We start from the raw sequence: 27,778 nt of genomic DNA, 5'->3' as shown, positions 1-27,778 counted from the left end.
GCCGGCCCCTGGTTGCCCAGAGGGCTTCCTGTGAAGCTTTCTGCTAAACTCTTCCACTCTCTCCCTGCTCTGCTCTGTCCTGCTTGGTGAGCTTGGCCAGGGGATTTCTTTGCTCTTAATCACTTTTAGAAGATTGCAGTAAAGCCCAGCACAGAGCAAAGGTGTTGGGAAGCCTCTGACTGCCCTGGCTCCTGTCGCAGGCTGCCTGGCTCAGGGTGGTCAGGACGTGTCGGGGGAAGGCTGAGCAGACCTGGCCGCCATGGGTTGGGACCAGGGCCTGTTCCTCCCCAGGCCACAGAGGGTCTCCTAGGAGTTGTGTCAGCCAAAGCAGAGACTTACGTGAGCAGCTCCTTCTTTATGTCCTTGGAGAGAAACTTCAGCTTAAAGTTGGTCAGGGTGACTTCCCCCGGATACTTCCGCTCCTCAAAATTCTCTTCCGGCACTTCCTGGTCATCTGCTTCAGAAGAAGCAAAAGAATGGGCTGCTGGCTCTGACTGCAAAAAACCAGCAGGGAGATGTTTTAACCGGCTGGCGGGGAGGCCTGGGCGCCCAAGCCGGTGGGCGAGGGAGAGGGACCCTTCAGGGCAGTGTCCACAGAAGCATTTCCCGGAGTCTCCTGTCTTGTGGACAAGGGAAGAAGGCATAACTTCCCCCAGCAAAACACAGAAGACAACAACCCTGAGGGGCTGGATTCCTCCCCGACTTCAGCCAGAGCTCCTGAGCCACCCTAGAAACGAGGAGGCCTGGGGCTGCCCAGTGTGGCAGGCTCCTGACACCCTCTTTGGCCTCAGGCATGTGGGTCCCGCCACCATGTCACTCCATAGTGTAAACATCAGCACACCATTCCCTTCAGAGCCAGGGATGGCACTCAATAGACACTAGGCACTAAATAAGTGTTCCTGAAATGTCCTGAAGATGAGATGGCACAGTGAGGGTAATCACATACAAATTACGAGGCTGGGTGCTGCGGCTCACGCCTGTAATCCCAGCACTTTGGGAGGCTAGGGCAGGCGGATCACAAGGTCAGGAGTTTGACACCAAACTGACCAATTGACCAACATGGTGAAACCCCGTCTCTATTAAAAATACAAAAGTTAGCTGGGCGTGGTGGAGCCCAACATGGTGAAACCCCGTCTCTACTAAAAATACAAAAGTTAGCTGGGCGGGGTGGGGCGCATCTGTAATCCCAGCTACTCAGGAGGCTCAAGCAGGAGAAATGCTTGAACCCAGGGGACAGAGGTTGCATTGAGCCAGGATGGTACCACTGTACTCCAGCCTGGGCAACAAGAGCAAAAACTCCATCTCAAAAAAAAAAAAAAATACAAATTACGGTAAGTACAGTGATCTTGACACCACCTGGCCTGACATTCCCACCAGGGTGATGCCTTGACCACAGCAGGTACTTGATAAAAGCTTCAAACTGAATGCTGGGTATGGAGGCTCAGGGCTCTGGACACAGGTAAGCAGGGCGCAATCCCTCCCACAGAGGGGCCTGGGGCCCATGGAGGGGCCGAAGGCCAGCATTCTGCAGGGTGCTGTGACCAGCTGCAATTCCAGTCCTGACAAGTACTCACATGTGTCCCAGGCAAGTGGCTCAGGCTCTTGGGGCCCAGATGCCACACCTTCAAACTTGAGATAACAGCAGCCCTTCATGGGTTTGGGGGGGTCCAATGAGGAAATACCCATGAAGCACATAGCCCAGCATAGTAACAGTCTTTGGATAATTGGGAGTGGACCTTGTTGTGGGCTCCCAGGCTGCTCCTCTATAAAATGGGGTGATTGTGAGGTCCACCTGAGGGTGGGATGAGGGCCAGTGAGGAATTCTGGCTCCCACTGAGCCTGGATTATGGAGGGGGCCTCACCCAGCCCCCACCCTTCACAGGGCCCTAGCTCCACCTCCCTCATTCCTCCTTGGGGGTCTGGCCCTGCTCCTTCCACAGGGACCCCTTCCACCTCCTGCGGGGCTTGCAAGGAGGGGAAGGAGAGAGAGGGGGTCCGGCCAGTCTCACAGATGCAGCTGGTACCACCTAGACCCTGGGCTGCCCTCAGAGCTGGACTTTGCCCTTCAGGACACACCTCCTCGGGAAAAAGCCCAGAATTCGCTTGGCTCTGCGGGCTCTTCTTTCACGTTTTAAGAAACAACTAAAAAGGGAAGGATCCCCTGCTTCCCAGACCACAGTTCCAACACCCACGCCAGGTTGGTCCTGGTCTCAGGGACCTGTTACTGCCCACCATGGAAGATCCTAAGCCCAGGACCCCTGAGCCAGGAGTTCTCTCACGGGCTCAGCCCAAGGAGCCAAGTGGCTGGGCCCCCATCTGGACAGCAGGTCAGCTCTGCAGGGTGCCAGGAGGCTCGAAACCCAAGAAACCCAAGCTTTTCCCCAATCAGTTCCTGGGATCTGAAAGATGCCCTTCTCCTCCCCATGCTTCCAGAATGCCCACACTGGTACTGGCCACCATGCTCCACAGGGGTGAGCAGACCACCTCCTGCTCTACAGACAAGCCGACAGCTTGGCCCTGCTGCGAAGATCCCACCCAGAGGGTGGGCCCCTGAGTCCCAGCTGCTCAGAAGATGAAGGGCTCTTCATAGAAAGTGATGGCTCCCCCAGAGCCTCTGCAGGAAGCCTGTGAGGAGGAGCTGCCTTGAGATGCCAATGTTACAACAGCCTCAGGCAGGGCAAGCTGGCTGCAGCCACCTGACTGCCGGCCCGGGCGCCCTGCACCCACCTCCTCAGGCTCCTCCTCTCTCAGGCGGCTAGGCTTGGTGTAGTCCAGGGGCCGGTCCCACTCGTCCTGGCGGGAGGCCTGGCTGGACTGGGGAGAGGTCATGGAGCTGCTGGGGGCGCTGGAGCTGCTCTGGCGCTGAGAGGCGTCGGGAGACTTCACACCAGGGCTGCTGCTGCAGCTGCTGCTGCTGGGGAAAGTGTTTTCTCGCTTGCGGTGTTTGTGCATGCTTAAGTCCAGGGTTCCGTTTTCATCCACCTCAATATCCACAGACTGTAATTGCAAAGGTGAAATCTGTTAGCCATTCCAGCCCCTTCCCGTGTGTGCCTTCCGTACATTTGAATCAAACACACAGAGTCCAGAACACTGATTCCCATGTAAGAAAACAGAACAAGAACAGACAGGCAGTGAGAGAAAACGATCCTTATTTTCCACGAAGAAGGCCCTACAATTCCTCCTGCCTCCCAACAGCACAAAAACCAGTACCCTGAGACATGTCATAAACCAGGGGAAAACTAGGTCCTCTGGTCAAGGAGAAGGAGTCAGCAACCAGAAGACTCTGCGGGAAACATGTGTGAACAGGGCACGCGCACCACCCTGGACTCGGACAGAAGCACAAGGGAATGTGTGTGCACCACCCTCAGGCTCAGAGCGAGACGCATGGGACGGCGCGTGCTCAAACTCACGCTCAGAGGGAAGCACGGGGGAGCCTGTGCTCACAGCCCCCGGTCTCCCTTCACTCCGCGCACAGGGTTCTCGTGGCGAACCCCTCCAACAACCTCTGCAGTCCTTGGGCCATGGCCAGGAGGGAGAGAAGTAAGCATGAGAATTGCCAACTAGACGCTAGCCATTCCTAGGGATATTTTGTGCAGGGAGCGGACAGGTCTGACTGCAATTCCACCAACTCACCTCTCCAAAGAAAGGCTCTGTGCGGAGGCACTAACCTTGCTGGGCAGATCCTGTGGCTTCGTGCTGAGGTTCTCGGGCATCTCCCAGCAGCGTGTGGAGAGGTTCAGGATGGCGGTGGCGGCCATGTGTGCAGCTTCGGCGTCGTGCGAATAGTCAAAGCCTGCAGAAGAGGATGAAGTGCTCCTCACATAACTACTGGAGGGGCTGTGCCTGGGGGAAGAGGCCTTTGGGAAAGGTTTAGCTGCAAAAAGGGAACAACACCAGGCTGATATACAACTTGAAAAGAGGCAGCAATACAGACAAGTCAGTGGGGAGGAGGACTTTGGGAGGGATGGGAGGGCCCAGGACACAGCTGTTGAGGTGGGCCAGGGGCTTGGCCACCATCCCACTCCCAGGCCCTCAAATACCTCACTCCCACCCACCCTCCTTTAGGGAACTGAGGAGACGATCTCGTTTCTGGCTCAATGAAAACATGGGCAGAAAGAGTAAAAGTCTCCAGGACATCCCAGAAGCCCTGATATTTCAAACAAAAATAACTTGTCTATCAGTAACTGAAGCATTCTGTGAATAGGATAAGTGTTCTGCCACATCACCCAAATGGGAATTTTGTCACATCATCTCGAAAGGGTGTACTCATATTTAGGCTGATTTGGTGTCCCCAGTAATGGACACTGCCTTAAAAAAGCAACATTATTGCTCAAATGAACATGACAATGAAGGCATGGAAGGTCATCTTTTCTAGTAATTGTACTGTAGCCACAAAATCACTCTCAAACACGATGTTCTCAGTAATCACGATGTCAGCAGTATATCCACAAAAGTCCAGATATATGGAAAATTAATGGTGGGGTTCCCTCTCCACTGGCACCGTTGCATTCCTGCATCCAAGCAGGCATGGGTGTGCCCAGAGCCAGGAAGTCCTCTATCCTAACAAGCAAGTTCTGTCAAAGCTAGGAAGAGAGGCTCGCACCCCACTGGCAGCTGCATCAATCAGTACTTTTATTATTGTCATATAGGAAACTCGTCACTGTCGGGTTTGGGGCTGACGAGATGCCATTCCCAATCTCACGTGTACATGCAGTGCTTTTCCATTTCACCAGCATTCCCAGGGCTAATGGGCTTATTCCACAAATTAGAGTGGTGAGTGACAAGAAAAGACTGAAAGGATTGTTCTCAGATTTGTAGGAATGATTCTGTCAGTACAATTACCCAGAAAATTTGTTACTAATTTCACAAGCAACACATCGTATCCAGTAAGTTGTCCCCCCCAGGAAAGCAATGGCTTCCTGCCAGGATAAGGCCCTGCCCAGAGGCAGTGTGGGAAATGGACCCCAGCTGCATTGGGGTTAAACAGGTTGCATGAGGACAGTGGGGAGAGGGGGATCTCCCAGGGTGAACCATGTTGGTGAACTTGCTCTGGTCTTTGGACATACAGGCCCATAACAGATCTGGATTTTGTTTCACAAATAATTAGGAGACACATAAATGTTAACAGTGAACATGAAGGTGGCAGCATGATTGAGATGCAGGCCCCAAGAAAGCCACCACAGTGCCCACTGAGACAGCTAAGATCTCCAGCCTGCATCGTGGTCCCCCCATGAGAGCAGAGATTCCCTCCCGACTAGCTCCTCGAGAGGGTCCCTCCTCCACTGCCCCCTGAATCCTGCCCCTCCCAGGAGCGACGCAGAAGAGAAACAAGAACGATTCTCCCCAACTTACATTGGAAGGCTTTAGGTGAGGTTTCGCTGGTCTGAATCTTTGGGGCAAGCATGCGTTTGCCAAAAACCTGAGCATCGAAACTTGCGTAGTCAAAGGTGACCTTGGAGAACTTCTCCAGCTCCTTGGCCAAGTTGGCCCTGGGCGTGGCGGGGGCCACATTGGGCCGGTAGCTCCCATATGGAGGGACCTCGAGCTGTTTCACGAAGCACATGGGCCTGGGGTGCAGTACAGGGATGCACAGCCAGTGAGATGGGACCCGGGGTTCCCATGCCGCCCTCCCCAACTCCAATCCATAGCCCAGGCAGGGGCCTCACAGCATCTAGTGAGGAAGGAGACTCGGGGAGGCACTCCCCTGCACTGTCCGCCACTGCAGCTGGGCAGAGTTCCACCTCCCAGGGTCAAGGGCTCTCAGAGCAGGCCTGTGAAGAGTTGCCTACAGCGCAGAAGCAGTAGGACTCTCGGATAATCAGTGGCCTGTTCTGCTGATGGCATCAGCTAGAGGTGGGCAGACCTAAGATATTCCCCAGAACTTAGAAGAGCAGGTTTCAAACAGCTCAGCTACAACTAGAGTGAGGACTGGGCGGGAGCCAACGTCACGAAGCCCAGGCCAGCAGCAAGCCACTCCAGCCACGTAGGCCAGCAGCAAGCCACTCCAGCCACGTAGGCCAGCAGCAAGCCACTCCAGCCACGTAGGCCAGCAGCAAGCCACTCCAGCCACGTAGGCCAGCAGCAAGCCACTCCAGCCACGTAGGCCAGCAGCCACTCCAGCCACGTAGGCCAGCAGCAAGCCACTCCAGCCACGTAGGCCAACAGCAAGCCACTCCAGCCACGTAGGCCAACAGCAAACCACTCCAGGCAGAATCACCTAGAACTCCCCAGCGAGGAGGAAGTTGAGGGATCTGGAGGAGGCAACCACTAGACCGAGGAGCCGTGTCAGGTGTCTTTCTGAGGAGTGGCCTCAGGGCCAGGCCTGACCCTTCTTCACTCAGCCAGGGACTCAGCCCTCAGTTATCCTCTTCTTAAAGTCGTGCTGACGTGGACCCTCAAGGAACTGCTGGGCTGGTTAACAACAGCCATGAAAAGGCTACTACAAGCACTCAGTTCATGGCCACTAACGCTCTTGGAAGACTTCAGGATTTTACAAGCACAAAAGATGGCATGAAGAAACTGGCCCAGAAGGCACAGGAGGTGGGAACACTGGTGGTAGATGCTGAAGACCACACAGGCACAGAGGGGCTTCTGAACCTGGCAGCTCAGGGGAGAGGAGGTCCCGGCAAGCAGCCATGGCTTTCTCGGTTCCTGTCTGGACCAAGCAGTGACTTCCATCTGGAAAGTGTGCAATCAGTAGAATTAAGAAGGAGCTAACAGTGTCAGCCTGCAAGGTTCTGGGTGCTACAAGAACTTAAGTGTGGACTAAGAACACAGCCCAGCACAGAGGACCTCCAGGCCAGCCCTGCAACCATGACCAGCTGTGATGGGCCTGGGAAAACCAAACACTACCAGGAATGGTGTGTTCTCCTTCTCCAGGAAGGGTGGGGGCCCCAGGATGGACCCTGGCCCTGGTAGCAGATAGAAAAGTTGCTAAGAGTGAGGCCAGCAGGGAAAAAACTAACTTTAAACTTAACACTGGGTCAGGTGCGGTGGCTTATGTCTATAATCCAAGCACTTTGTGAGGCCAAGACAGGTCTCTTAAAGCCAGAAGTAAGAGACCAGCTTGGGCAACATAGTGAGACCCTCTCCACACAAAACGGTAACATAATAGCCAGGCATGGTGGCACACCTGTATTCCCAGCTGCTCGGGAGGCTAAGGTGAGGATGACTTGAGACCAGGAGTTTGAGGTTACACTGAGTTATGATTGGCACCACTGACTCCAGCCTGGGCAACAGAGTAAGACCCTATCACTAAAAATAATAATAATAAATTTAATGCTGGTACTACTTTTGATGGCTTCCTTGTCCAAGGCTTCCATCAGAATCTGCAGACTTATTGTCTGCCGTGCCAACAAAGCTTTGCAAAGCCTGTCCTCACACCCAAAGTTCGACAACCAGAAATGTGGGCCAGGTAGAATCAACAGAGCCTCATGGGAGGCCTCCCCCACCCAGCCACAATCTCTAGCGTTCAGTGAGTACTCACCACAGGCTGAGGGCGGCAGGGTGTCACCTGAGCCTCATGAGTGACTTAGTTTGTTGTCCTACTTTTATAAGTGAACAAACTGAGGTCCTAGTCTCAGGGAATACAGTCTCCAAGGCTGGAGCCTTTTTGACACCCCTCCCTGGCCTCACCTGGCCTCACACGGGGGCCAGATCTGTGGTTTGACATTTTATCGGTGATTTAGATCAAAGAGGGAAAGGATCGAATTAGCAACTGACAAGAAGCTGGAGGGAACAGCAGACAAGAGAGAAAAAGCAGCTTCGAACCATAGTGAGAGCCAGCTGGCGGAAAGCAGCTTGCTGGGACCCGCAGGGCTGAAGGTGCCCCATGGGTGGGATGGCAAGGATGCCCATACAGCAGGAAGGCAGTCTCTGTCCTCCACCCAGAGATCCCATGTGTGGGAACTGCACCTTCAGAGGAACCCTCTGGAGCAGGACAGGGAAGGGCCTGGGGATGATACAGCCAGGTCAGCGGCCAAGGTCATCTGGCTGGGGCTTTGCCAATTATGTGCCAGGGAGGGGCCAGGTCAGGTGGGCTCTAAAAGGAGGCGGACAGTGGAAGGGGCTACGCAGTCATTCACACTCACCCCAGCCAGGGTCTCCCATACTCTTGTTTGGTGAAACAGACATGGAACAGGGGTCTGAGAACTGGGGAGGTGGAGCTGTGTATGAGTTCTAGTTCCTCAGGGACGTGGGGAGCTGGATGAGGACAGCAGGTGGAAGTGTCCTCTTCGACACTGAGTGCCTCAGGTCCAAGGACTCAGAGGGGACACTTTGAAGCCAGGAAGGCTGGGCAGGGTGGCCTTGAGCAAGTCTCTGAGCCTCTGCCACTTACTTCTTAGAGCCACATGGAAGGAGGGGACACTAATCGGACATATTCTGAATGATCCTTTGTGCACAATATATACACAAATATACAGGTGCACACACACACGGACTTGCACGCACATGTAAACATACTTGCACATATGCAAACACAAACAGTAATGTGAACATGGACACACGTGCTCACACACACACACGTTCACACATGCTCACGCACACTCCCACATGCTCATACATGCTCACACGCGCTCACACACGCTCACACGCGCTCACACACGCCTACTGCTATCTCAGAACCTCCGGGGCCACAAAGCACTCTGGGGAGCAAGGGCTGCACCCGCCCCTCTTCCTTGCCTTGGGGTCTGTCTTGGGTCTGGGAGGGAGAGGCAGGACAACCATGGAGCTTCTTGGACAGCTATGGTCCTTGGCTGGTGCAGTCTGCTCTCTCCAAACAGGACTAGCATCTCCACAAATGAATCCTCAAGTAGCCTTAAGTGGGCATCTCAGACGACTCTGAGGAGGCAGAGCACTGTGCCCAAGGCAGAGGCAGCCATGCAGGAGTTTGTGCTTTGGCTGAGGCACTGGTGAACATGGCAGACATGAGACCCTGTCCTGTGTGCCCCCAAAACTGCCCCACAGTTCTGTTCCTGGGGGGCCTGGGGCATGTACACACTCACATGCACACACACTCACATGCACATACATCCTGGGGAGACTGAGGAGCTCCCTGCAGGCATTTGGGAGGCAGCTCTTCAGTTCCGTGGCTCATCTCACCCACCTGAGGATCCGATCAGAATTGGAGCTATTCTTGGAAGGATCTCCTGTCTGCGGCTGCTGCTTCTCATGGGATTTGGCTAATTTTTCAGCGGCAGCAATGGGACACCCAGACAAACTACAGGAAGGAAAAGGAGGGGTATCTGAGCCTTGCCCTCCACACCTGTCCTGTCCTGGGTGTCTCTGTGTGTGCTGGTGTCTCACAGCAAGGTTATTCAGATGTGAGAACTCCAGGTGTGCAAGAAGCCCAGAGCCGGGAATAATCCTGTCTCTCTACAGGACAGGGCTTTTCTCTCTGGCTCTGCCCTTGAGCCCTCAAAGTACAAGCTGCCCAGTCAGTTTCTGTTTTGGAACATTCTACGCCAATGACACACAAAGATGAAATATATCCTAAAGGCCTTGAAAACTCTGGGCAAAGATGCCTCCTCTGCATGGGTCTGGGTGACAGGCTTGCCCCTCACCCACTTCCTCTCCCTTCCCAACTTCCAGGGCGGGATTCTGCAACCATCTCTGGCTCTTGTTCCATTAGCTGCCCCAGGGAAGCCCAGGGCCCCACTTGGACCACAGCGTGGGCATTGACCCTGGAAGACTCACACCCAGGAAAGTACTCAGTCTAAGACATGGAGGCAGCAGCTTCATCTGTCAGAATTAAGCCAACTGTGAGCTCCAGTGCCAGTCCCTCAGCCAGCCCGGGGAGGTGACGTAATGGGGAATTGGCCTCTTTTAAAATGAAGTGACCTCAAAAGCTCTGGCAGTCCTTTCAGCTGAGCATATGCCTGCTGGGGCAAAGGCACATCCCACTAAGACCATGGCCACCCGTGGCACTCTGGGTAAGCCTGGGGGAGTAATCCCCCTCGGCACAGAAGACCAGCCAACAACTATACCTTGAGGGTGGTCTGGAAGCTGCACGTCCACCTGGGCCTCAGAACTTCCACAAAGCAGCCCAGAGCACAGCCCCGGCCTGCCAAGGTTACTGCTTGTATCTGTCCTTTCCACTCGTGAGCAAGAGCCAGTGGACAGGGTTTCCTGAATGTGGCCAGGACACAAAGCATTCACCAGGCTCTCCACGTGGTCACTGCACCTCTCTTCACAGAGGGTGCAGGCTCACTCCTGGGCAGGTCGCCCCCTGGTCTCTTGGGACCCCAGCTCACAGGGGTGTGGGCAGCAGGACCCCTGGGTGACGGTGCCTCCAGCTGCTGCTCTGCCACGGCAAGGCCCCTCACATCCCAGGTGTGCCCCAACCTTATACCCACTCCTCAGGGCAGCAACACACAGGGAGCTACCTGGCAGGCCAGATCCCCATCCCACATCATGGCTCAATGCCCAGGCAGAGACACACAGGCCCAACCCAGGCGCCCTACCACACATGGGCCCCCACCTCAGCCCCACACGGCCCACTGTGGCCCGGCTCCGTCCAAGTACCTTCTGTGCGTGTTGCGGTTGCTGTTCACGTGACCCTGGCCCGTGCAGCCGGGAGTGGGGCACTTCAGCACGTTCTCATGCATGGCTAGGACTGAAAGAGAACCGGGGTGGAGGGAGCCAAGGCTGTCAGAGAATCTGGGGAGCACCCGCTGTGTGTGGGGAGCTTGGGCCGAGAAGGACGCAGGAGCCCTGTCCAAAGGTTGCTGCTTGGTAGGCAGTTGGGGAACACGGCAGTTTAGGGCAGCAACGCAGGGCAGCTCCAGCCCCCAAGAGCCTGCAGACATGCGCACCCCCCACCACTGTGTTCCCTCCCTCCTGTGGCAGAAGCCAGATTCCGCTTTTAAACCTCTCATTCTGTGGTTTGCTCCTTTAAATTTAATTTTCACAATTACTGCTTCTAGCCTAAAACTAAGAACAAGTATTTGCTTCCAAGCTTTCAGAGCACAGAGGTTGCTGCAAGAACTCTGCCTTCCCCACTTAGTGGAACGAGCCGTCCCCTCCCATCAATCTGGGACTGTGACCCAGGTTGTAGGGCCCCAGCCTCGGAGGGCTCAAGTTTGGGCTGGGGCCGTTTGTGGGTGAGCATCTGGACAAACCAAAGGGACAGGTTACGGCCTGGGGCAGGCCACGCCTCCCACAGACACCACCCACACACCACAGAGGCAGCCTTAGCTCCACAGTTACGGCTAACGCTGCACAGGGCTACTCACTCTCTGGGGGGATCCTGTCCTTGTGGGGACAGCCGGAAAGGCTGCGGTGGTGAGGGTACAGGCCAGTAACATGGCCAGTGCCATCACAGCCTGGCGTTGGGCACTTGATCTCACGCTTCTCAGCTCTCGATGGATCTAAAACATAAGTTGCATCAGTTAGAGCCGGGAAGCTGGGTGGTGAACAGGGAGGGGCAGGGGAAGCTCGTGAACCTTCTCTCTGGCTGTCCAAGACTGCCGGTGAGCTTGAACAAGGCCTGGGGCTGCGCATGAGGGGACCCTGAAGAGACCGCCCTGACTATCCCAAATAACAGCATGTGCAGTGTTCTAGGGAGGGCAACCCCGAGGGCAGCTGCAGGCCTCTTTCCTCTCTCCTCTGACAGCGCAGGGGCCTCAAGGGTCAGCCTTCTGCCTAGAGAGGTCAAGGCGTTTGACAATATTCCTGCCAGGAGATGTCCTGGGATTTGCAAAAAGAGGACAAAGGGGTTCAGTAACTCACCCAAGGCTGCATGACTAATGTCTGCCTGGGCAGAAACTTAAGCCCAAATCTCAGTTACTGACTTCGTCTAGCCCTGCAAACCCAGGCCGGTCACTGCAGTGTGTAGGGACCAGCAGGAACACAGAGGACCCTCGTAGCAGAGCTGACGTCTCAGCGAAACACCTTCTAGACGCGCTGTCCCCTTTGGGAGGGTACAGAGGTCACAGAGCCACACTCAGAGCCCCCACCCCAGAGGGCAGGGCCGCAGCAGTGGGCTCCAAAGGGAAGGAACCCTTGCTCTGCTGCCCTAAGTTCGAGGGAGCAGGAAGCCAGACTTCCACCCATGTGGACAGGCAGGGGTGTCCTGAGGGGCTTCAAATCCGTGCCCAAGCCCTGTCTCCTGGGCTTGCCACCCTGTCCCCAGCCTCTGTCCCGAATTCTCGCTGCAGCTGCGTGATCGGTCCTCAGAGCCATTCCCACTCTCCACCCACCACACGTTTACGTTGCGCAAACACAGCCCAACTCAGCTCTGCCCAGTGTTCTCAGCCTGGCTGCCTTTGGACCCAAGCACTGAAAATCTATTCCTGAAAACAGGAAACCTGCTGGGTCCCCCTATATCTGTCCCACAGGTCTGAGACCCTCGAACACCTGGGCCTAGAGCTGTCACTGGTGTTTGTGTTCCTTATACGTATCCCACAGAATTCTGCCCTGAGCTGTGCGGCCCAAGCTAGTAACCACACCAGGCCTGTGCCACCTGTCCCTAAGTCTCACCTGCAGCCTGTGTCTCCTTGTGCCCATGGCCACACAAGGCCTCAGTGTGACAGTGCTGACCTAAATCTGGGTCCCCAAAGAGCGGTCCTGCAGTCTGTGTTGCCCTAAAGAGTCTCCCCTCAAGGCCATCCTTGGGTCCATCTCACCCTGAAACTACCTGTGACCCCTTAGTGTCTTTCCCCTGAGCTTGTCTCTTACACATGGGGGTTCCCAGAAAATACACCCCTCGTATCTCCACTGGCCTGGCTGTCATGCCCCTTGAGTTCCATCTCACTCAAGTCTGTCTCTCCCATGACCCAAGTGCACCTTCCCAGGGTTGGCCCCGAATCTGTGTCTCCTCCATTTTTGGTTTCTGGCTCCAGCACCTGAGTCCTCTCCCAGCCCAGTTCTCTCTCCTTATCTGCTCCCAACCTGGTCTCAGCTAACCCTTACAGGGGTAGGGGACTCTTGGAAGACCACTGAGAACCCCCACTGCCCCTGTCCGCCTGGAGAAGAGATGAAGGACTGGAAGCAGGAAAAAGAGACCGAGGTCAGGGCAGCTCCAGTCTCAGGAGAGCAGAGGCCAGGTGCCCACGTGCAGGAGGCCCCCGCACCAGGCCCAGTGGGCCAAAGCTGACCTGGCCAAGGCCTGGCCTCCCTGGCATGGCTGACCAAGGGAGCAGCCCCTGGCCAGCCCTGAATCCTGCACCCCAGGCCCCTGTACCAAGGAGGAATCTGACATGGGCAGTCTGCAGCCAGCCTGTTGCCCAGACCCTGACACCCCATGAACAAAGAAGGCCACAACCATTTACTCAGAATCCATCCTCAGACCTCGGCACTCTGAGCTCCCAGCTGCTCCCCAACCATGTCACCCGGCCAGGCCACTCCCAGCAGCCCTCCTTGTCTATCCTTACCTCCACATCAGGCACTCAGTACGGCTGGGGATGCCTCCCCTAGGCCCTGCATGCTTTAGGGCCAAATCTAGAGGCAGACACAGAGCCAGCGGCTCCTGCTGAGGAGCCCAGGGCAGCCCTCACATCTGCCTGCAGGTCTCCACCCAACAAGAGGGTCAGGATGACCCTGTCACAGCACAATCCCTGCCACAAGTGTGCATCAGGGTGGAAGGAACGGGACAGTCCCCACCCTCTCCGGACAGCAGATGCTGCTGTGACCGGTCACCAGGTTGGGTCACTGTCTCTCCCACCTGGTTCTCAGCTCTGTGTCTCTCTCCGGACGGCTTTATGTACGGCAATGTAGGAGCCCATTTGCTCAGTATCTGACCACAGTCTGTGGTATGCATTTGTCCCTTTGTCTGCTTTTCTGCCTTCCCCCAGTCCCCTGTCCTGTGAGGCCTCTCAGCCTGCATCTGCACAGCTGGGGTGGGGTGAAAGGATGAGTGTGTGGGACCAGGCCACCCCGGACCCCTACCTTTACTGTAGTAGCTCTTCCGCACAGTGTCCAGGGGCTTTGCTGCTTTCCCTGGCTCTCCCAAGCCCAGCTGGCTCTGCTCGGCAGGTGGGCAGCCCGGCTCACAGACTGTGAGCACCTGCTCAGCCTTCAGAGCAATAGCCTGCTCCAGGAGGCCCAGGTTTCCCCGGGTCATCATGTCGTGCATTTCCGACTCGTCAGTGACTGCTGACTTCTGGGAGCGGGTGTCCTCGTCCTTGTCATCATCCGAGCGGACCTCCACAATAACGGAGTACTCAGGCTTGGGGCTGGGTGATTCTGAGCCCCGGAGCTCGGGGGCCTTCTGAGCAGAGACGCGGGAGGCGTCCTCCTGAAAGATCACATCAGGGGCTGCCTCCTCCTCCTCCTCCTCCTCTTCCTCCTCCTCTTCTTCTTCCTCCTCCTCCTCTTCCTCCTCCTCCTCCTCATCTTCCTCCTCCTCCTCTTCATCCTCCTCCTCCTCCTCCTCATCCTCCTCCTCCTCCTCCTCCTCCTCCTCATGACTCAGGATGCCTTTCTGCTTGCTGGACTCCGCACTGGCTACACCCTCCAGGGACTGGGGACACAGGTCCTGGGAACGCTCACTGGTGACTTCCACAACCTCCTCGGCATCCTCTGGCTGGATGAAGAGGCCCTTTTCACCCTCCATGCTGGCAGCTCCCTCTGTGGCCTCCTGAAGCAGGTGCGCAATGCCAGGACCTGGCTTCGCCGCCTGGCCCAAGTCTTCTTCCACCAGGGTCTCTTGAGCAACTTGGCCCAAGTTCAGGAGAGAAGTTGCGATGATTCCCTGGTAGCTGCTATAGCTGCCCTTGGAGGAGCCAGTGGGGCTGCTGATGGGGTTGGATCCAAAATGGGACTTGACGGGGCTCCTTCCTGCACAAAAGCAGAATCAACATGGGGGCCAGAGGGCACGCAGAAAGCCTCATGTCTCCAGCCCTCAACATGCCCTGACCTACCTCTCACTCTTTATACGGGAGCACAGGAGAAACAGGTCAGTCTCCCTCCACCTGACCTACCGCTCACTCTTTATATGGGAGCCCGGGGAAACAAGAAACTCCAGAAGTGGGGGTTTGGTATGGGGGTTTCTGTCAACCCTTCTGCCTGAATCCAGAAATCATGGTGAATATATTTTTGGAGGCAGGTCATGAGCCACTGATGTACTTTTTAAACCGAGAATAACTTTGATACTTTTTACTATTCCTCTCCCATCACGTTTACCTTCCCAAACCAGATAAACCTGCATTTCATACAATGGGGCTTAAACAGCAAATCCGATTTAAAATATATATATATATACTTCACAATATAAAAGCAGTAAATAAGACCAGGCACGGTGGCTCATGCCTGTAATCCCAGCGCTTTGGGAGGCTGAAGGGGGTGGATTACCTGAGGACAGGAGTTCATGAACAGCCTGGCCAACATGGCAAAACCCCGTCTCTACTAAAAATACAAAAATTAGCTGGGCATGGTGGCACACACCTGTAATCCCAGTCACTCAGAAGACTGATGCAGGAGAATCACTTAAACCTGGGAGGTGGAGGTTACAGTGAACTGAGATTGTACCACTGCATTCCAGCCTGGGCCACAGAACAAGACTGTCCCAAAAAAAGAAAGAAAGAAAAAGAAAGAAAGAAAGAAAACAAAAGCAGTAAATAAACTTATATTTTTTAAGAACTTAGATTTAATTCTTTTAACCAAAATAACTAAGATGTGGCCGAATGCAGTGGCTCACACCTGTAGTCCCAGCACTTCAGGGGGCCAAGGCGGGCGGGTCACCTGAGGTCAGGAGTTAGAGATCAGCCTGGCCAACATGGAGAAACCCTGTCTCTACTGAAAATACAAAAATTAGCCAGGTGTGGTGGTGCATGCCTGTAGTCCCAGCTATTCCTTGAACCTGGGAGGAGGAAATTGCAGTAAGTCAAGATCGTGCCACTGCACTCCGGCCTGGGCAACAAAGTGAGACTCTCTCAAAACAAACAAAAAACAAAACAAAACTAAGATGTAGTAGGTGCTCACTACACGCAGGCCCTGCAGGGTTGTCAGCGGGACTCTCGGGCCAGCACACCCCACAGTGGTGGGAGCCATCCCTGCCGTCCACCCACCGCGGAGGGCAAAGTCCAAGCCCAGGCTGATGCCTGAACTCCAGATGCCCTTCCTTATAAGAAAGTAGGAACGTTTGTGTCTCTTCTACCTGGGGTCTAGGGATAGCTTGATCCCATGGGGCAGCACGCTCACTCCAGAGCCCCACAAGAGAGCTGAGGCTGGGGACCCTCTCTGGCTTTGCTTCTAAAATCCATCTCAGACCCTTCCCCATTGCAGAAGCCTGGGGAGTGTTGGGTAGTAGCAGGGGTGGGAGTGGACCTTGGGCCTCGTCTGACCCCAGGTCTACAAATGTGCCAGGGCTCTCAGGGCTACAGACCCCTCCTTCTGGAACCCAGGGCCCAAGCACTTACTTCACCCACTTTTGCCAAGAGCTGGGTGCCCCAACATGGCAGTCCTGGTCAACCCCACAGGAAGTGGGGACTCATCTGCTTTCCTTCTTCCCCTCTTGGCCTCCCCGGGCACCCCATTTTCAGAGGCCCTACCTGGTCCCCAGTCCCCTGAAACTCAAGCTCAGGTATTTCCTCAGCATCTGCCTGTGAGCGCCTCGGGGGGAAGCAGACCCCTCACCCCTGCCCCCAGGCACGTCTCCCAGAGGGCCAGGCTGAACAGAGAGCCAGTCTAAGACCCTCCCTTCCTTCCCTGCTTACAGACACAGACACACAGCCCTGAGTCTGTCTGTCCTGCCTCCCTCCTACGTACACAGTGTTCGCACACAGACACACCATAGGCCCCACAAACACCATGGCAGACCTCTCTCCCAGGAAGCCCAGCACATGTTGGGACAAGACATGCCTTGTTCTCAGGAAGGGCTTTCTCTTGCCCAGAGTAAGCCCCTCCCTGCTCACAGGCTGCAATTCTCCAGGGCCACACTAAGCGCCCTTTATTCAGAGAAGAAAGAGCGACAAAGCACCTTCAGCTGGCTCGGGGCGATGAATCTCCTCCTGTCCTGACGCCTCAGCCTCGGCCCCCTCCAGAGTTCCTTCCGATTCATCTGAAACAGAGGCGTCCTTCACCTCAGCGTCCTCACTGCCGTCGCTGTCCACACCATAGCCCTCGTCCAGAGCCAGCTTCAGGGGGTGCGACTTCCTCTTGGACACCAGGTGCTCAGCCTCAGCGCCCTCCAGCTTCCTCTTCTTGGCCAGGGGGCAGCTCTGTAAACTGGGAGGAGGAGGAGGCAGTGGAGAGGGCCAGGCTAGGGCCACGAGAGGCCTCAGCCACCCCATGAGCCCCTCCCGAGGGTCCTTTCTCCCTCCTCCACAGACTCATCCAGTCCTCGCAGGGGACCCGGACAGGAAAGCCAAAGTGCGGCGTGGGAGGACCAATAATCTGTCTGCTCCCACGTGGCATGCCCACGGCCACCCTGGCCTCCACGCTGGAGTGGGAGGATGCTGCCTCGCAGGAGGGGCAGCAGCCTGTCCTCATCAGCTGTGGACAAAGACGGAAGGTTCTCTATCTGCAAAAGGGCCTAGAGCAGGGGAAGGCTCCAAATCTACTCCAGGAACCTCTGTGAGACCCCAGGGTCCCCTTACCTTCGGTGCCTGGAGTACTTGCCCCGGACGTGTCCTGAGCCAGTGCATCCTGGGGTGGGGCAGCTGAGGGGAGATAATAAGGCAATGGGGTTCAGATCTCAGGGCCCATCCCAGACCTTCACCCCAGAGAGCAAATTACCCCCAAACAATTCAGCTCAAAATGCTGCTTGCGGTTTGCTGAAATTTAATAACTTGCCTCATTCAAATAAATTCATGGCTCATTACAGTTTTACAAATATTCAGTTAAAGATCTGTATATATAAGCGCAAGACTTCCAAGGCCAGAGTCTCTGGGACAGCTGCTCTGCAGGCATCTCACCGGCTGCCACCCGGGTTCCAGGACTAGACACAAGACATTCTGAGGGGCCTTGAACACAGCACCCCTCTCTACAGAGGGCCCACACCCAAGGCACAAACGTTGGCCTTGGCCTTCTCTGCGGCCACCTAATGTTATAAGGCCCACGGCCCCCACTAATGCCGTAAGGCCTGCAGCCACCACTAACGCCGTAAGGCCCGCGGCCACCACTAATGCCGTAAGGCCCATGGCCATCGAGGGCAACAGTCTCTGCCTTCCCTGGCAGCTGCGACCTTCATGCCCCAGCAAACTGAGCTGGGACTGCCAGGCAGGAAGGACTCTGTGGCCCAAGCCAAAGACGGGGGTGAAGATTTCACCCCAGTGCCTGCAGCTGGTGTGGGTCGCAGCTTCCATGGAGGAAAATGAGCCCAGGAGGACTAATGAACCAGGAGCTGACAGCATCTGCCTTGGTGGAGGACTCGAGCTGTGCTAAGAAGAGCAGTTTGGGGAGGGGTGAGGCTGACCCTCTTGCATCTCTCCCCCCAGGGTTGGGAAGTCCAAGGCAGGACACCCAGGAGTTCCCCTTCCTTAAGCATCATCCGCCTCCCCACATCACCAAAACAGCAGGAAGCTCTGGAAGCTTCTGAGCATGAGTACTGATTATGCCAACCAACCGTAGCAGCAGGACCATGGCTCCCACGGCAGCCTCCGGCAAAGTGGCCAGACACCGGCCGGTGTGGAGTATGAGGCCAGAGCTGACCACACATCAGGCTCTGGCAGGCTGCTGGATGCAGCCACCACTGAAGGACTGTAAGCCCTTGCTTACAAAGGGAGATGCCCGTGCAAGGTCACCTAAGGCAGGCGGGAGGGGCAGGCCTGCGCTCCCTGTGGGAAGACAGAGGCTTTCCTGGCCAAGATGGGAGTACGTTATTTTTAACAGGATCAACACTGTTGAGTCTGAGCTCTTTCCAGAACACCAGCACATCTTCCAGAGCCTGTAAGGGAGGAAGGGAAGGACTGGCACCCCCACACCTGAGACCCAGGGAAAAGAACACCATCCCAACCTCTATTCAGACACCTCTGATCGTTTCCGATTTGATTGACCACAGGCCTGACTGCAGACAACTGTGGGGCCCACCTGGCCTTGAAGGCCGCACTCCCTGACCACCCCAGGGAGAACTGTCAGGAGATTCCGGCCCCGCCACAACCCCAGGCTCAACAGCAGCCTTCCAGGGCGGGGCTGATCTTAGTGCTGGCTTAGAGTGTTAAAAAGAAGACAGAAAGGAAGGGAAGGAAGGAGGGAGGAGGTAGGAAGGAACCCAAGCAGAAAAGGAGGGGAGAAGGAGGAAGAGGGAGAGGGAGGGCAGGCCACTCTCCGCTGCAGGTCCCCTTTCCAAACTGAGGGAGCTGCTGCTGCCGCCGCCCCCTCCCCGCCTCCAGTCTCTTCTAAAATCCAGGCCCACACTTGCTTTCCCTCTTTCGAGAACTAGCTTTGAGGCTTTTCACAAAAAGCTCCTTGTTACTGGGGATTTGAAGCTAAGGTCCCAATTAGTCGATTAAACCACTGAGTTAATCAGGAAATTAGGTGGCAGCTGCCATTGAGGCCTGGGGAGACTGGCACTGCCCTGAACACATCACCCTCAGCTCAGAAGAGTCCGGTTCCCAGAAAGGTGGTCCTGCACCTTCCAGCCCCAGACTCAGAGAGCATGAGACAGGGCTGTGAGCCCAAGTGCGTGGAGCTCACAAGGCCACTCTGGGACAGGAAGCTGGAAATGCAAGACACCCTGCAGATGCCTGCTCCCTACCCCACAGCCGAGTGGACCAGAGACCCAGCCAGGGCCTCCAGGGGTGTTACCCCAGCAGATGCCAGCCCTGCCGCTTCAACTGCAAGCACTCCGGCTCTTATTCACCGATTTCCTCTGGGTGCTCAGGGCCGGGGCTGTAAGGAGAGGAACATGACTCGGGCTCCAGGACTCCAGAGCTTCTTTCTCTGAGAGGAGGGAATTCCCCAGCCTTGACTCCCCACCTGTGATGGGGGCTGATGTCAGGGATGCAAGGAAAGGATGCCCCTGAGGGTGGGAAGAGGGTGCAGCTCACAGGCACCCCTCCGCTGGCAACCTGCAGGGTGACTCTGAGGAACCCACACTGGAAAAGTTGGCGTTGAAGATGGCAAGTAGGGAGAGGGGTTGAAGCCTGGCTGGGGGCCCCATGCTTCAACTACTATCCTTTGAAGGCACAGCCTTCTCCCCCTCCCCTGGGGCAGATGGAAGACCCCCCCCACTCCCTCCTGTCACCTGGCTTGGAATTGGCCAACAACTCAAGGAGCAAGGCTCCGGAAGGGAAGGGTGAGCTACAGGGAGTCAGGACGCAGATGTGTTCCCTCTCTGAACTCAGGGCTGTCGGCGCCTTGCTGTCTCAAAGATGCTGACCCCAACCCTAACCCTAACCGCAACCCTAACCCTAACCCCAACCCTAACCCTAACCCTCCAGCAGAGCCTGTCTGAGGCCATGTGACGACAGACTGACCCAGACAAAAACACAAGCTGAAATGTCATCAGCTCTTCCACTGGAGTGAAAGGAAAACCCATCAAACCACTTCTCTCAGGCACTTTGGAGTGCTCAATTTAGCGCACACGGAACTCCCAGTGGGCGCCAAGGTCAGAAATGGCAGCTCAGGGTCTGACCTCTCCTCAGCTCACCTGGTAAACAACCAACAGAGTATCTTCCTGGGAGGTCTCTCTGAGCTGGTGGGGAGATAAGCTGGGGTTGGGGGCACTGCGGGCTGGAAGTTCTGAGTGTAAGTCCCTCATCCACAGCGAAAGTCCTGCATTCAGGGGTTCCTGGATCTGACTGTGTCTGTGAGCTCATCCCATGCCACAGGCTGCTCCTCTTATAGGCCACAGCAGTGGGTTTTCTCTGGGGGTCATGCTCCCTGTTCCAGGACCCACAGTGTGTGCCCCATGAGGACAGAGGCCTCATCTGCTTGTCAGCACCCACGGCAGGCGGGTACGCAGGTCTTTGGGAGGGAGTCATCATCAGCCCATTTCTGTGGTGTAAATGCTGCCACCGTGGCTGGGCACACAGTTGGCCAGACAAGCCACAGGCATGCTCACGTGAAGCGTGTGGCCAACAGATGTTTGGGAACACAGGAATGAACGGCACCTTCCACGCAGAATGCATTTGATTCCTTGGAACATAATCTTTGTTCTATTTTCCTCTAAGCGTCACTTTTCAGCCATGAAAAATTGCTGAATAAGTTGTTGTTGGAACACTAGATGTCAACATATTTCCCCCTAGTTTCTCCATTAAAAAGTTTCAGAGTCTCACTATTACCAAGTAAATAGGTTGGGAGCACAGACTAATGAGGGCGTCCAAATCTAAATGCTCACAGAACCCCGTCAGTTAGGCTGGACAGGTCCTCTCAGAATGTTTCAAAACAAACAATTCTATTTGAGAGTCATTTTTCCTTCTGCTGTTTCAGAGCTACAAGGGAGCACCCAGCCATTTGTATTTGCCGTTTCAGCTTCCTCCACACTCCATCTGTCACCCAAAAAGCCTGGAGTTCCCTCAGCTCCTGTGCCTCACTCGCTGCGCGCTCACCCAGGATCTTCTCCGTCTGTGTCTCCACCATGTCACCAGGCAAATGCCACCTGGCACCCCCTCTGCCCTTTTCTCGGGGCCCTTCTGAGTATCTCTCGGCATCGCAATGACTGCTTCCTCAGCAGGCTGGCCAAGCAGACAGTGTCCCCCTTCCAGGGAGCTGACCCCTGTGTTTTGGAGGACTGTGTTCTGGGGAGCACCCAGACCACAAGTGCTGCCACGTGACCTGGTTCGGCTGAGATTCCACCCCGCCTCTCCCACCTGCTACCCTGGGTGGGGCTTCCAGCAAGTAGCCCATGCGATTCAGCTCTTCTGGTTAGGTGAAGGTGAATCCCTGAGTCTCGGTCTCCCCACTTCACAAACAGGGTGATAACACACCAGGCAATACTTCCATGACATTCCCAGAGATCAAGACTGTAATGCTTGTGGCTGTAATGTAAGTGGCTGGTCCTTCAGTCACGGCTGCAAAGAGGTACAGGGCTCTGACGGGGCAGGCGCCACATCTGTGACCAACACAGGGCCTGGGGCTTGGAGCACCCCAGCTCCCTCCCCTAGCCCTCCACGTCATCTCCAAGTTACAGCCTCCCTCTGTCCCACCTCTGCGAAAGGTTTACAAAGTAAACTACAGGCCTCTCATTTTCTGGATGGGCAGAAGCCATCTACTCTTCAATTGTATGGTGAACAGAGATGGTCCCTGCCCTGAGAATCTGTATCCCTAAGAAGTAGGGAGAAAACAGTCACAGAGCTCAGCCAGCCAGATCATCAGCACACAGAACGGCTGTTTGCATCCTGAGCCAATGGAAGACTCAGGATGAGGAGACCCTCTTCTCTTATCTCACCCCCAAACTGGGCCTCCAACCATTTGACACAGGAGCATTTGTAAGAGTCTGCAAAGAGGGTAGCTTGTTCCTGGTTTGGGGGACTCTGGTGATAGTCCAGGTCCCCATGGTGACCAGGAGCAAGCACATCTGTGTCCCTGCCATGGTGTGGGGGCCAGGACAGAGGTGAGAAAGGGTAGAGATGGGGCCAAGATAGCTGGATGCATGGCCAGGAGAAAGGCAGCCTCTTTAAGGAAAGCAGGGGCTCACCAGGCACATTCGGTCAATCCAAGAAGACCCCGATTGGGACATTTAAGATATCTCCAGGGTCACAGGTGCATAGACAATGCTTGGTGCTAACAGGAAGACTTCCTTACCTGAGGTCTGCAGCTGTGGTCTCTGGGGCTCCTGGGAAAAAGAGATAAACAGGGAAAACATGGGAATTGTGATTTTAAAGGCTCATTGCCCTAACAGCAGAAACCAAGTTAAACAGCCAAAGACAAGTGGAGGCAATCTCAGAGACCTGCGCAGTTTTTCTGGGGTCCTCACCCTGTCCTGACCTCCCAGAGAGTCCTCCAAGGTCAGCAGAGGGAGCTGCTCCCTCCAGCCTGATGCTCGCCCCAGAAGACCCCCTGAGCAGCCTGGCTGTTTTGCCGAATGAGACATACGCTCTGCCTCAGACAGGCTCTCTGGGACCTCAGGGCCAGGGATGGGATCTCTTTCTCTAATTGAGGATAGAAATCAGCTTTTGGCAGGAAACACAAACCACCAGATCAAGCTGGACAGAGAAGAGAACAACTGGACCAGGCTGCTGGTCCTTCAGTGATGGCTGCAAAGATGTACAGGGCGCTGACCGGGCAGGCACACCTGGCATGCTGGGAGCTCCTGGCCACTGCGTGGGACACAACAGGAAGACAGCCCCCCAACCATGTATCAGGGAGGTAAGTCTAGCCAAGGGTTAGGACTTAGATCCTAGCAGAGTGAGCGAGGCCTCAGCCCCTCTCCCCGCACTGCACTGCTGGCTCAACCCAACACCCTCCTATTCCCCATCAGCACCAAGACTGATCTCTTGGGAAGGATGGGGGCTGCTGGTGAAAGGTTGGCAGCCTCCCATTTCCAAACAGAATGGTCTTGTAACTGAGCCTTGCCATTCCCACTCCGTGAAGCTGGGTCTGCCTCTACATTTCTGCCCTCAAGGCAGGTTCATCTGGGGCAAAGGCCCCTCAGCAGCCCTCTCAGATGCCAGCTTCAAAGCTCAGCAGGCCTGAGGATGAAAGGGGCTGCAGAGGCCCGAGGTCCCCAGGGCATCTCTGCACATGTGTGGTAGGGGTTTGCACGCCCGAGGAAGACTTCAGAGGAAAGTGGCATTTACAGCCCCGGAGGCGGGGAGGGCAGCACTTACCTCGCAGGGCCTTGGATCGGGTGCGAGCTCGCTTATCTTCATTTTCTAAGCTCATCTGCAAGCAAAAACACCGTGATGTTAACAAAAACACCCAGCCAGTGCCTCTGGAATACAGAACCATCAGTCTGGCCATTTTCTGTCTCAAGCTTTGACAGCGAAGGTGATTTTGGGCACAGAATGACAAGGATGGGCTCAAAGGACAGGAGAGGCCTGGGGCCAGGAGCAGCAGGTGGGAAACTGTGGAGGAAGGACCCTCTACTAGGCTCGGAAGTGTCCCATCGGCATGTCCCAGCCCTTGGCAAGGAGGCTGCAGTGCACCGTGCCCTCCGGCCGCCCCTGGGCGCACCTGCCAACGAGTGCCGAGGCATGGGCTCTGCCCCACTGAAGCCTTAGGAAAGTTCATGTTTTATCCATGAGGGTCTCCTGGCCCGACACAGAGCAGCACTCACCGCTCACCTCTCACCACACTCAGCCACCATGGCAGGGCGGGTCATCCAGCAGCTTCTGACCCCCAGGGCACAGCTTTCCATGGGCACTTTCTTCCCGCTACAGCAAAGGCTTCACTGCCCCTTCTCCACTAGGGTCATCCCATGAGAAACAGGCAGCCTGGAGCAGCCCCAGCCCATATGTTCTCTGGCCTCAAGGGCCTGGCTGCCTTGCCTGAGCCCATCAGTGTCTCTCCCCACCTGTGATCCCCAAGTCTGACCAGCCTCCATGGGGATGCTGCCCACAGCATCTGTCCTGCAAGGGAGTCAAGGAGGATCCCCCAGGAGGGTGACAATCACAGAAAGGATATGCCTGGGGGTGAGGGTCACACACAGAATCCCAGTCCTGTGTCACCATGGCAAATCTGGGCAGACAGGTAAATCCCACACACTCCATGCTGTGCAAAACATCCTTCTCAGGGAGCTATGCCAGGTGGGGGAGGGCATCTGTAGCTGGACAGGGGATGCTCCATACACCCCGGGAGGCCCAAGAGGACAGCGCTAGACTCCACCACCATCACCTGTGGTCAGGAAGGGGAGGCAGCAAATCCACACCTGTCCCAGGCCACAGACACCAGAGCAGCCAGAGCTCCATGTGTGAGGTTGTCAAAGGGAAAGCAGGGGTGTGGAAAGAAGTAGCAGAAGAAAGGAAGGGAGGCAGCAGGAGATGGGCTCAGAAGCCCCCACGTCTTAAATGGGGCTTTAGTTCCTGAAAGCCAGCAAGAGACAAATGTCTACAGTACCACCTGGGAAGACAGAAAAAGGAATTCCCCCAATTAGTAAGACGAAATTTGCAAATTGAACCTCCCCAAGCAGCAGCACTAACATACAGTGATATATGTGATTTGTTAAGGAAGAAAAATCAAAACCTGGGTAATTTATGCAACCTGTCGACTCCGGGCTGCAGAGCACAGCGCTATGAGCCGTGCGTTTATTACAGCCTTCCAATAGAACAGAAGACAATTACTACAATTTCTATTTTTAAAGCAGAGGTTCCCCATGGACCAATGGCTCACATTTAAAGTGAAGAGAGGAGCAGGTGTCACAGGGACTTCATTACATTTATGAGCCTTCAAATGTCGTCTGCTCTGAGCCCGTGCGCAATGCCTTCCACTGCAGAATGCACAATGGGGCTGATGTGTCTGATTGCACGGTGCCCACACGCAGCTGAAATGCAATCTACGGCTTTATTTTTTTTTTTTTTTGTCAGTTTTCCCAAGGATATTGGCAAGCATTCTGCTAGGTTAAAGCGTGCCTGGGCAATTTGGATTTCCTGCAGATAAATTATTCAAAGAGCAGAGAATAGAGAGGGTTGCAGGGATGTGTAATGGGCGCTGCTTGCAAACTGTGAGCTCCCATTGATGAAGCTGACAGCTCTGCCGCTTCCTCTGCAGAGCACCTTACATTTGCAATTTATCTGCATTGACTGGTCAATAAGCGAGAATTTCTCTTAGGTGCACGTAGCTTTGATTTTTAAAGGGAAAAAACTGAACTACTGAAGAAAAAAACCAGGCTCTTTAATATGGGAGTGAATCCATAAGAGCTGAGTGACTTGGGACACTGGTTTCTGAACTGTTTGAAATCAGCAGTACTGGCTTGACACTGCTTGATTTACGTCACTTTTCGAATGAACTCAAAGCACTTCAGAGGTGGGTTCTCTGCTCTCCTCCTGCCACAAGATCAGGACCCCGATGTAGATGGAGAGTGGATGTGGGGGCAGCCGTGTGCCCCGCACCACCCAGGCTTATCCTGGTGATTACTGGGCGGCAGCCCCCCAGACCTTCCGCACCCCTCACATGGTGGCAGCTGTGCCCTAAAGGGCAGCTCAATGATACGAAGAAGATTAAACACTTCTCAATTTTTCATTGATGTTTAAAACACACTTTACTTGCTCCAAACAGAAGCCAACCAGGTCCCTGTTTTTATACAACCCACAAATAACCCAGTGCCCTCTCCCCTTGAGGGTGAAAAGTTTCCTTTGTTGAGACAGGATGACCCCATTACCCACTCTCACTGCTGGGCCAGAATCTCTCTCAAGAACCTCAGCTCTGTTGCTCCAATGCCAACTTCATTCTGCCAGCGTGAACATGTCTTAAGGCTCTAATTAATATTTCAATAGTGCTGCCTTCATTAGGAAAACCAGGAAAACTATGGGGAGGAGAATAATTCACAAATGCAAATACATTGTATATTGCCAAATTAACCCAAGAGAATTGTCTCTTTGTCCATCCATTTAATTTGCTTCCCTTGTACCATGTAAAAGCAGTCTCCTCAAAAGTGTGTTTTTGCTTTGTTCTGTTTTATATTACTTTTTAGAAAAGTCAGGATTAATCATGTAAGCTCTTTTGAAAATACACGTAGTTCTGGCTGGGTGCGGTGGCTCCGCCTATGATCGCAGCACTTTGGGAGGCCGAAGCGGGTGGATCACTTGAGGTTAGGAGTTTATGATCAGCCTGGCCAACATGGTGAAACCCCGTCTCTACTAAAAATACAAAAATTAGTAGGATGTGGTGGCATGTGCCTGTAATCTCAGCTACTCAGGAGACTGAGGCAGGAGGATCATTTGAACCCAGGAGGTGGAGGGTGCAGTGAGCCAAGATTGCAGCACTGCACTCCAGCCTGGGTGACAGAGTGAGACTCCATCTCAAAAAAGAGAAAAAAGGAAATACAGATATATATACACACAGTTGTCACCATGACATGCTACGAAGACCAGCCCCTTTTCCAGACTCATCTGCATGCTGCCCTTGGCAAATCAGAGTTCCCTGAGTTGGGTGTTTACAAACTCAGGAACCAAAAAAAAAAAAAAAAAAAAAAAAAAAGCAAATGCAGTAAGCAGTCCGGAAACCTGCAGAGCAATCTGGACTCTGAGGCTGAAATTGTGAGAAATGCACTCAGAACCCTGAAACAGGCCTGGGTGTGGTGGCTCACGCCTGTAATCCCAACAGTTGGGGAGGCCGAGGCAGGCATGGTGAAACCTGACTACTAAAAATACAACAACTAGCTGGGTGTGGTGGCAGCCACCTGTAGTCCCAGCTACTCGAGAGGCTGAGGCAGGAGAATCACTTGAACCCAGGAGGCCAAGATTGCGGTGAGCCGAGATTGCACCACTGCACTCCAGCCTGGGCTGAAGCAAGATTCTGTCTCAAAAAATAATTAGAAAAAGAACCAGAAACATAGCCAGAAGCAAACCACTCAGGTCTAATCTCTAAGGGAAAAGAGTGGACTCAACTGCCAAAGACATCAGGGCTAGGGATTTTCCATGAAGCCCAACAGGCCTTGTGCCAACTTCCACCCTTGCCCCCAGAGGCTGTGACTGCCCACCCCTTCCCTGGCCCCAGCTCAGGGACGCCCGTTTTTCCTTGCTCAGTCACTCACTCCCTCTCTGTCTCTCTCTGCCCCTTTCCTTTCTCTCTCATGCTTCCTCCCAGGGTCCTCAAAGCTGAACAGCCCCCTCCCTCAGCACCCATCACAACCCTTCTGTACCACTGACCCGGGGCTGGTCAAAGGACAGAATCCTGGCTGAAGCCTGGTCCTGGCAGGATGGTGTCCTGGCCCTGAGGGGCATCAGCCTGGCACCCCAAGGTTTGCATGTCACTCCAAGGAGGCAGGGAGTGTTGAGGGGAGAGCCCAAGGCAGAGG

At 54.9% G+C, this 27,778-nt stretch overlaps 1 protein-coding gene across 6 annotated transcripts in view; it reads right to left on the bottom strand.

Moving 5' to 3' along the window:
* MYT1 (myelin transcription factor 1) overlaps window positions 1-27,778 on the bottom strand; it is a 69,401-nt gene that overhangs the window by 17,888 nt on the left and 23,735 nt on the right. For 4 of the 6 annotated variants that reach the window (XM_074406814.1, XM_074406815.1, XM_074406817.1 and 1 more), the window contains 12 exons: window positions 23,652-23,706; window positions 22,627-22,657; window positions 17,538-17,600; window positions 16,919-17,166; window positions 13,888-14,778; window positions 11,235-11,369; window positions 10,525-10,615; window positions 9,107-9,220; window positions 5,353-5,567; window positions 3,669-3,874; window positions 2,728-2,997; window positions 340-494 (listed from right to left, as the gene is read on the bottom strand). In XM_074406814.1, coding sequence (XP_074262915.1) covers window positions 340-494; window positions 2,728-2,997; window positions 3,669-3,874; window positions 5,353-5,567; window positions 9,107-9,220; window positions 10,525-10,615; window positions 11,235-11,369; window positions 13,888-14,778; window positions 16,919-17,166; window positions 17,538-17,600; window positions 22,627-22,657; window positions 23,652-23,706 — 2,474 coding nt within the window. The remainder of the gene's footprint in view (window positions 1-339; window positions 495-2,727; window positions 2,998-3,668; window positions 3,875-5,352; window positions 5,568-9,106; window positions 9,221-10,524; window positions 10,616-11,234; window positions 11,370-13,887; window positions 14,779-16,918; window positions 17,167-17,537; window positions 17,601-22,626; window positions 22,658-23,651; window positions 23,707-27,778) is intronic. The other 2 variants (XM_074406816.1, XM_010343242.3) reach the window with 1 other exon arrangement.

The sequence above is a fragment of the Saimiri boliviensis genome, chromosome 9 (assembly GCF_048565385.1).
Source record: "Saimiri boliviensis isolate mSaiBol1 chromosome 9, mSaiBol1.pri, whole genome shotgun sequence".
Taxonomy (NCBI): Eukaryota; Metazoa; Chordata; class Mammalia; order Primates; family Cebidae; genus Saimiri; species Saimiri boliviensis.
This window is presented reverse-complemented; position numbering and strand designations above follow the sequence as displayed.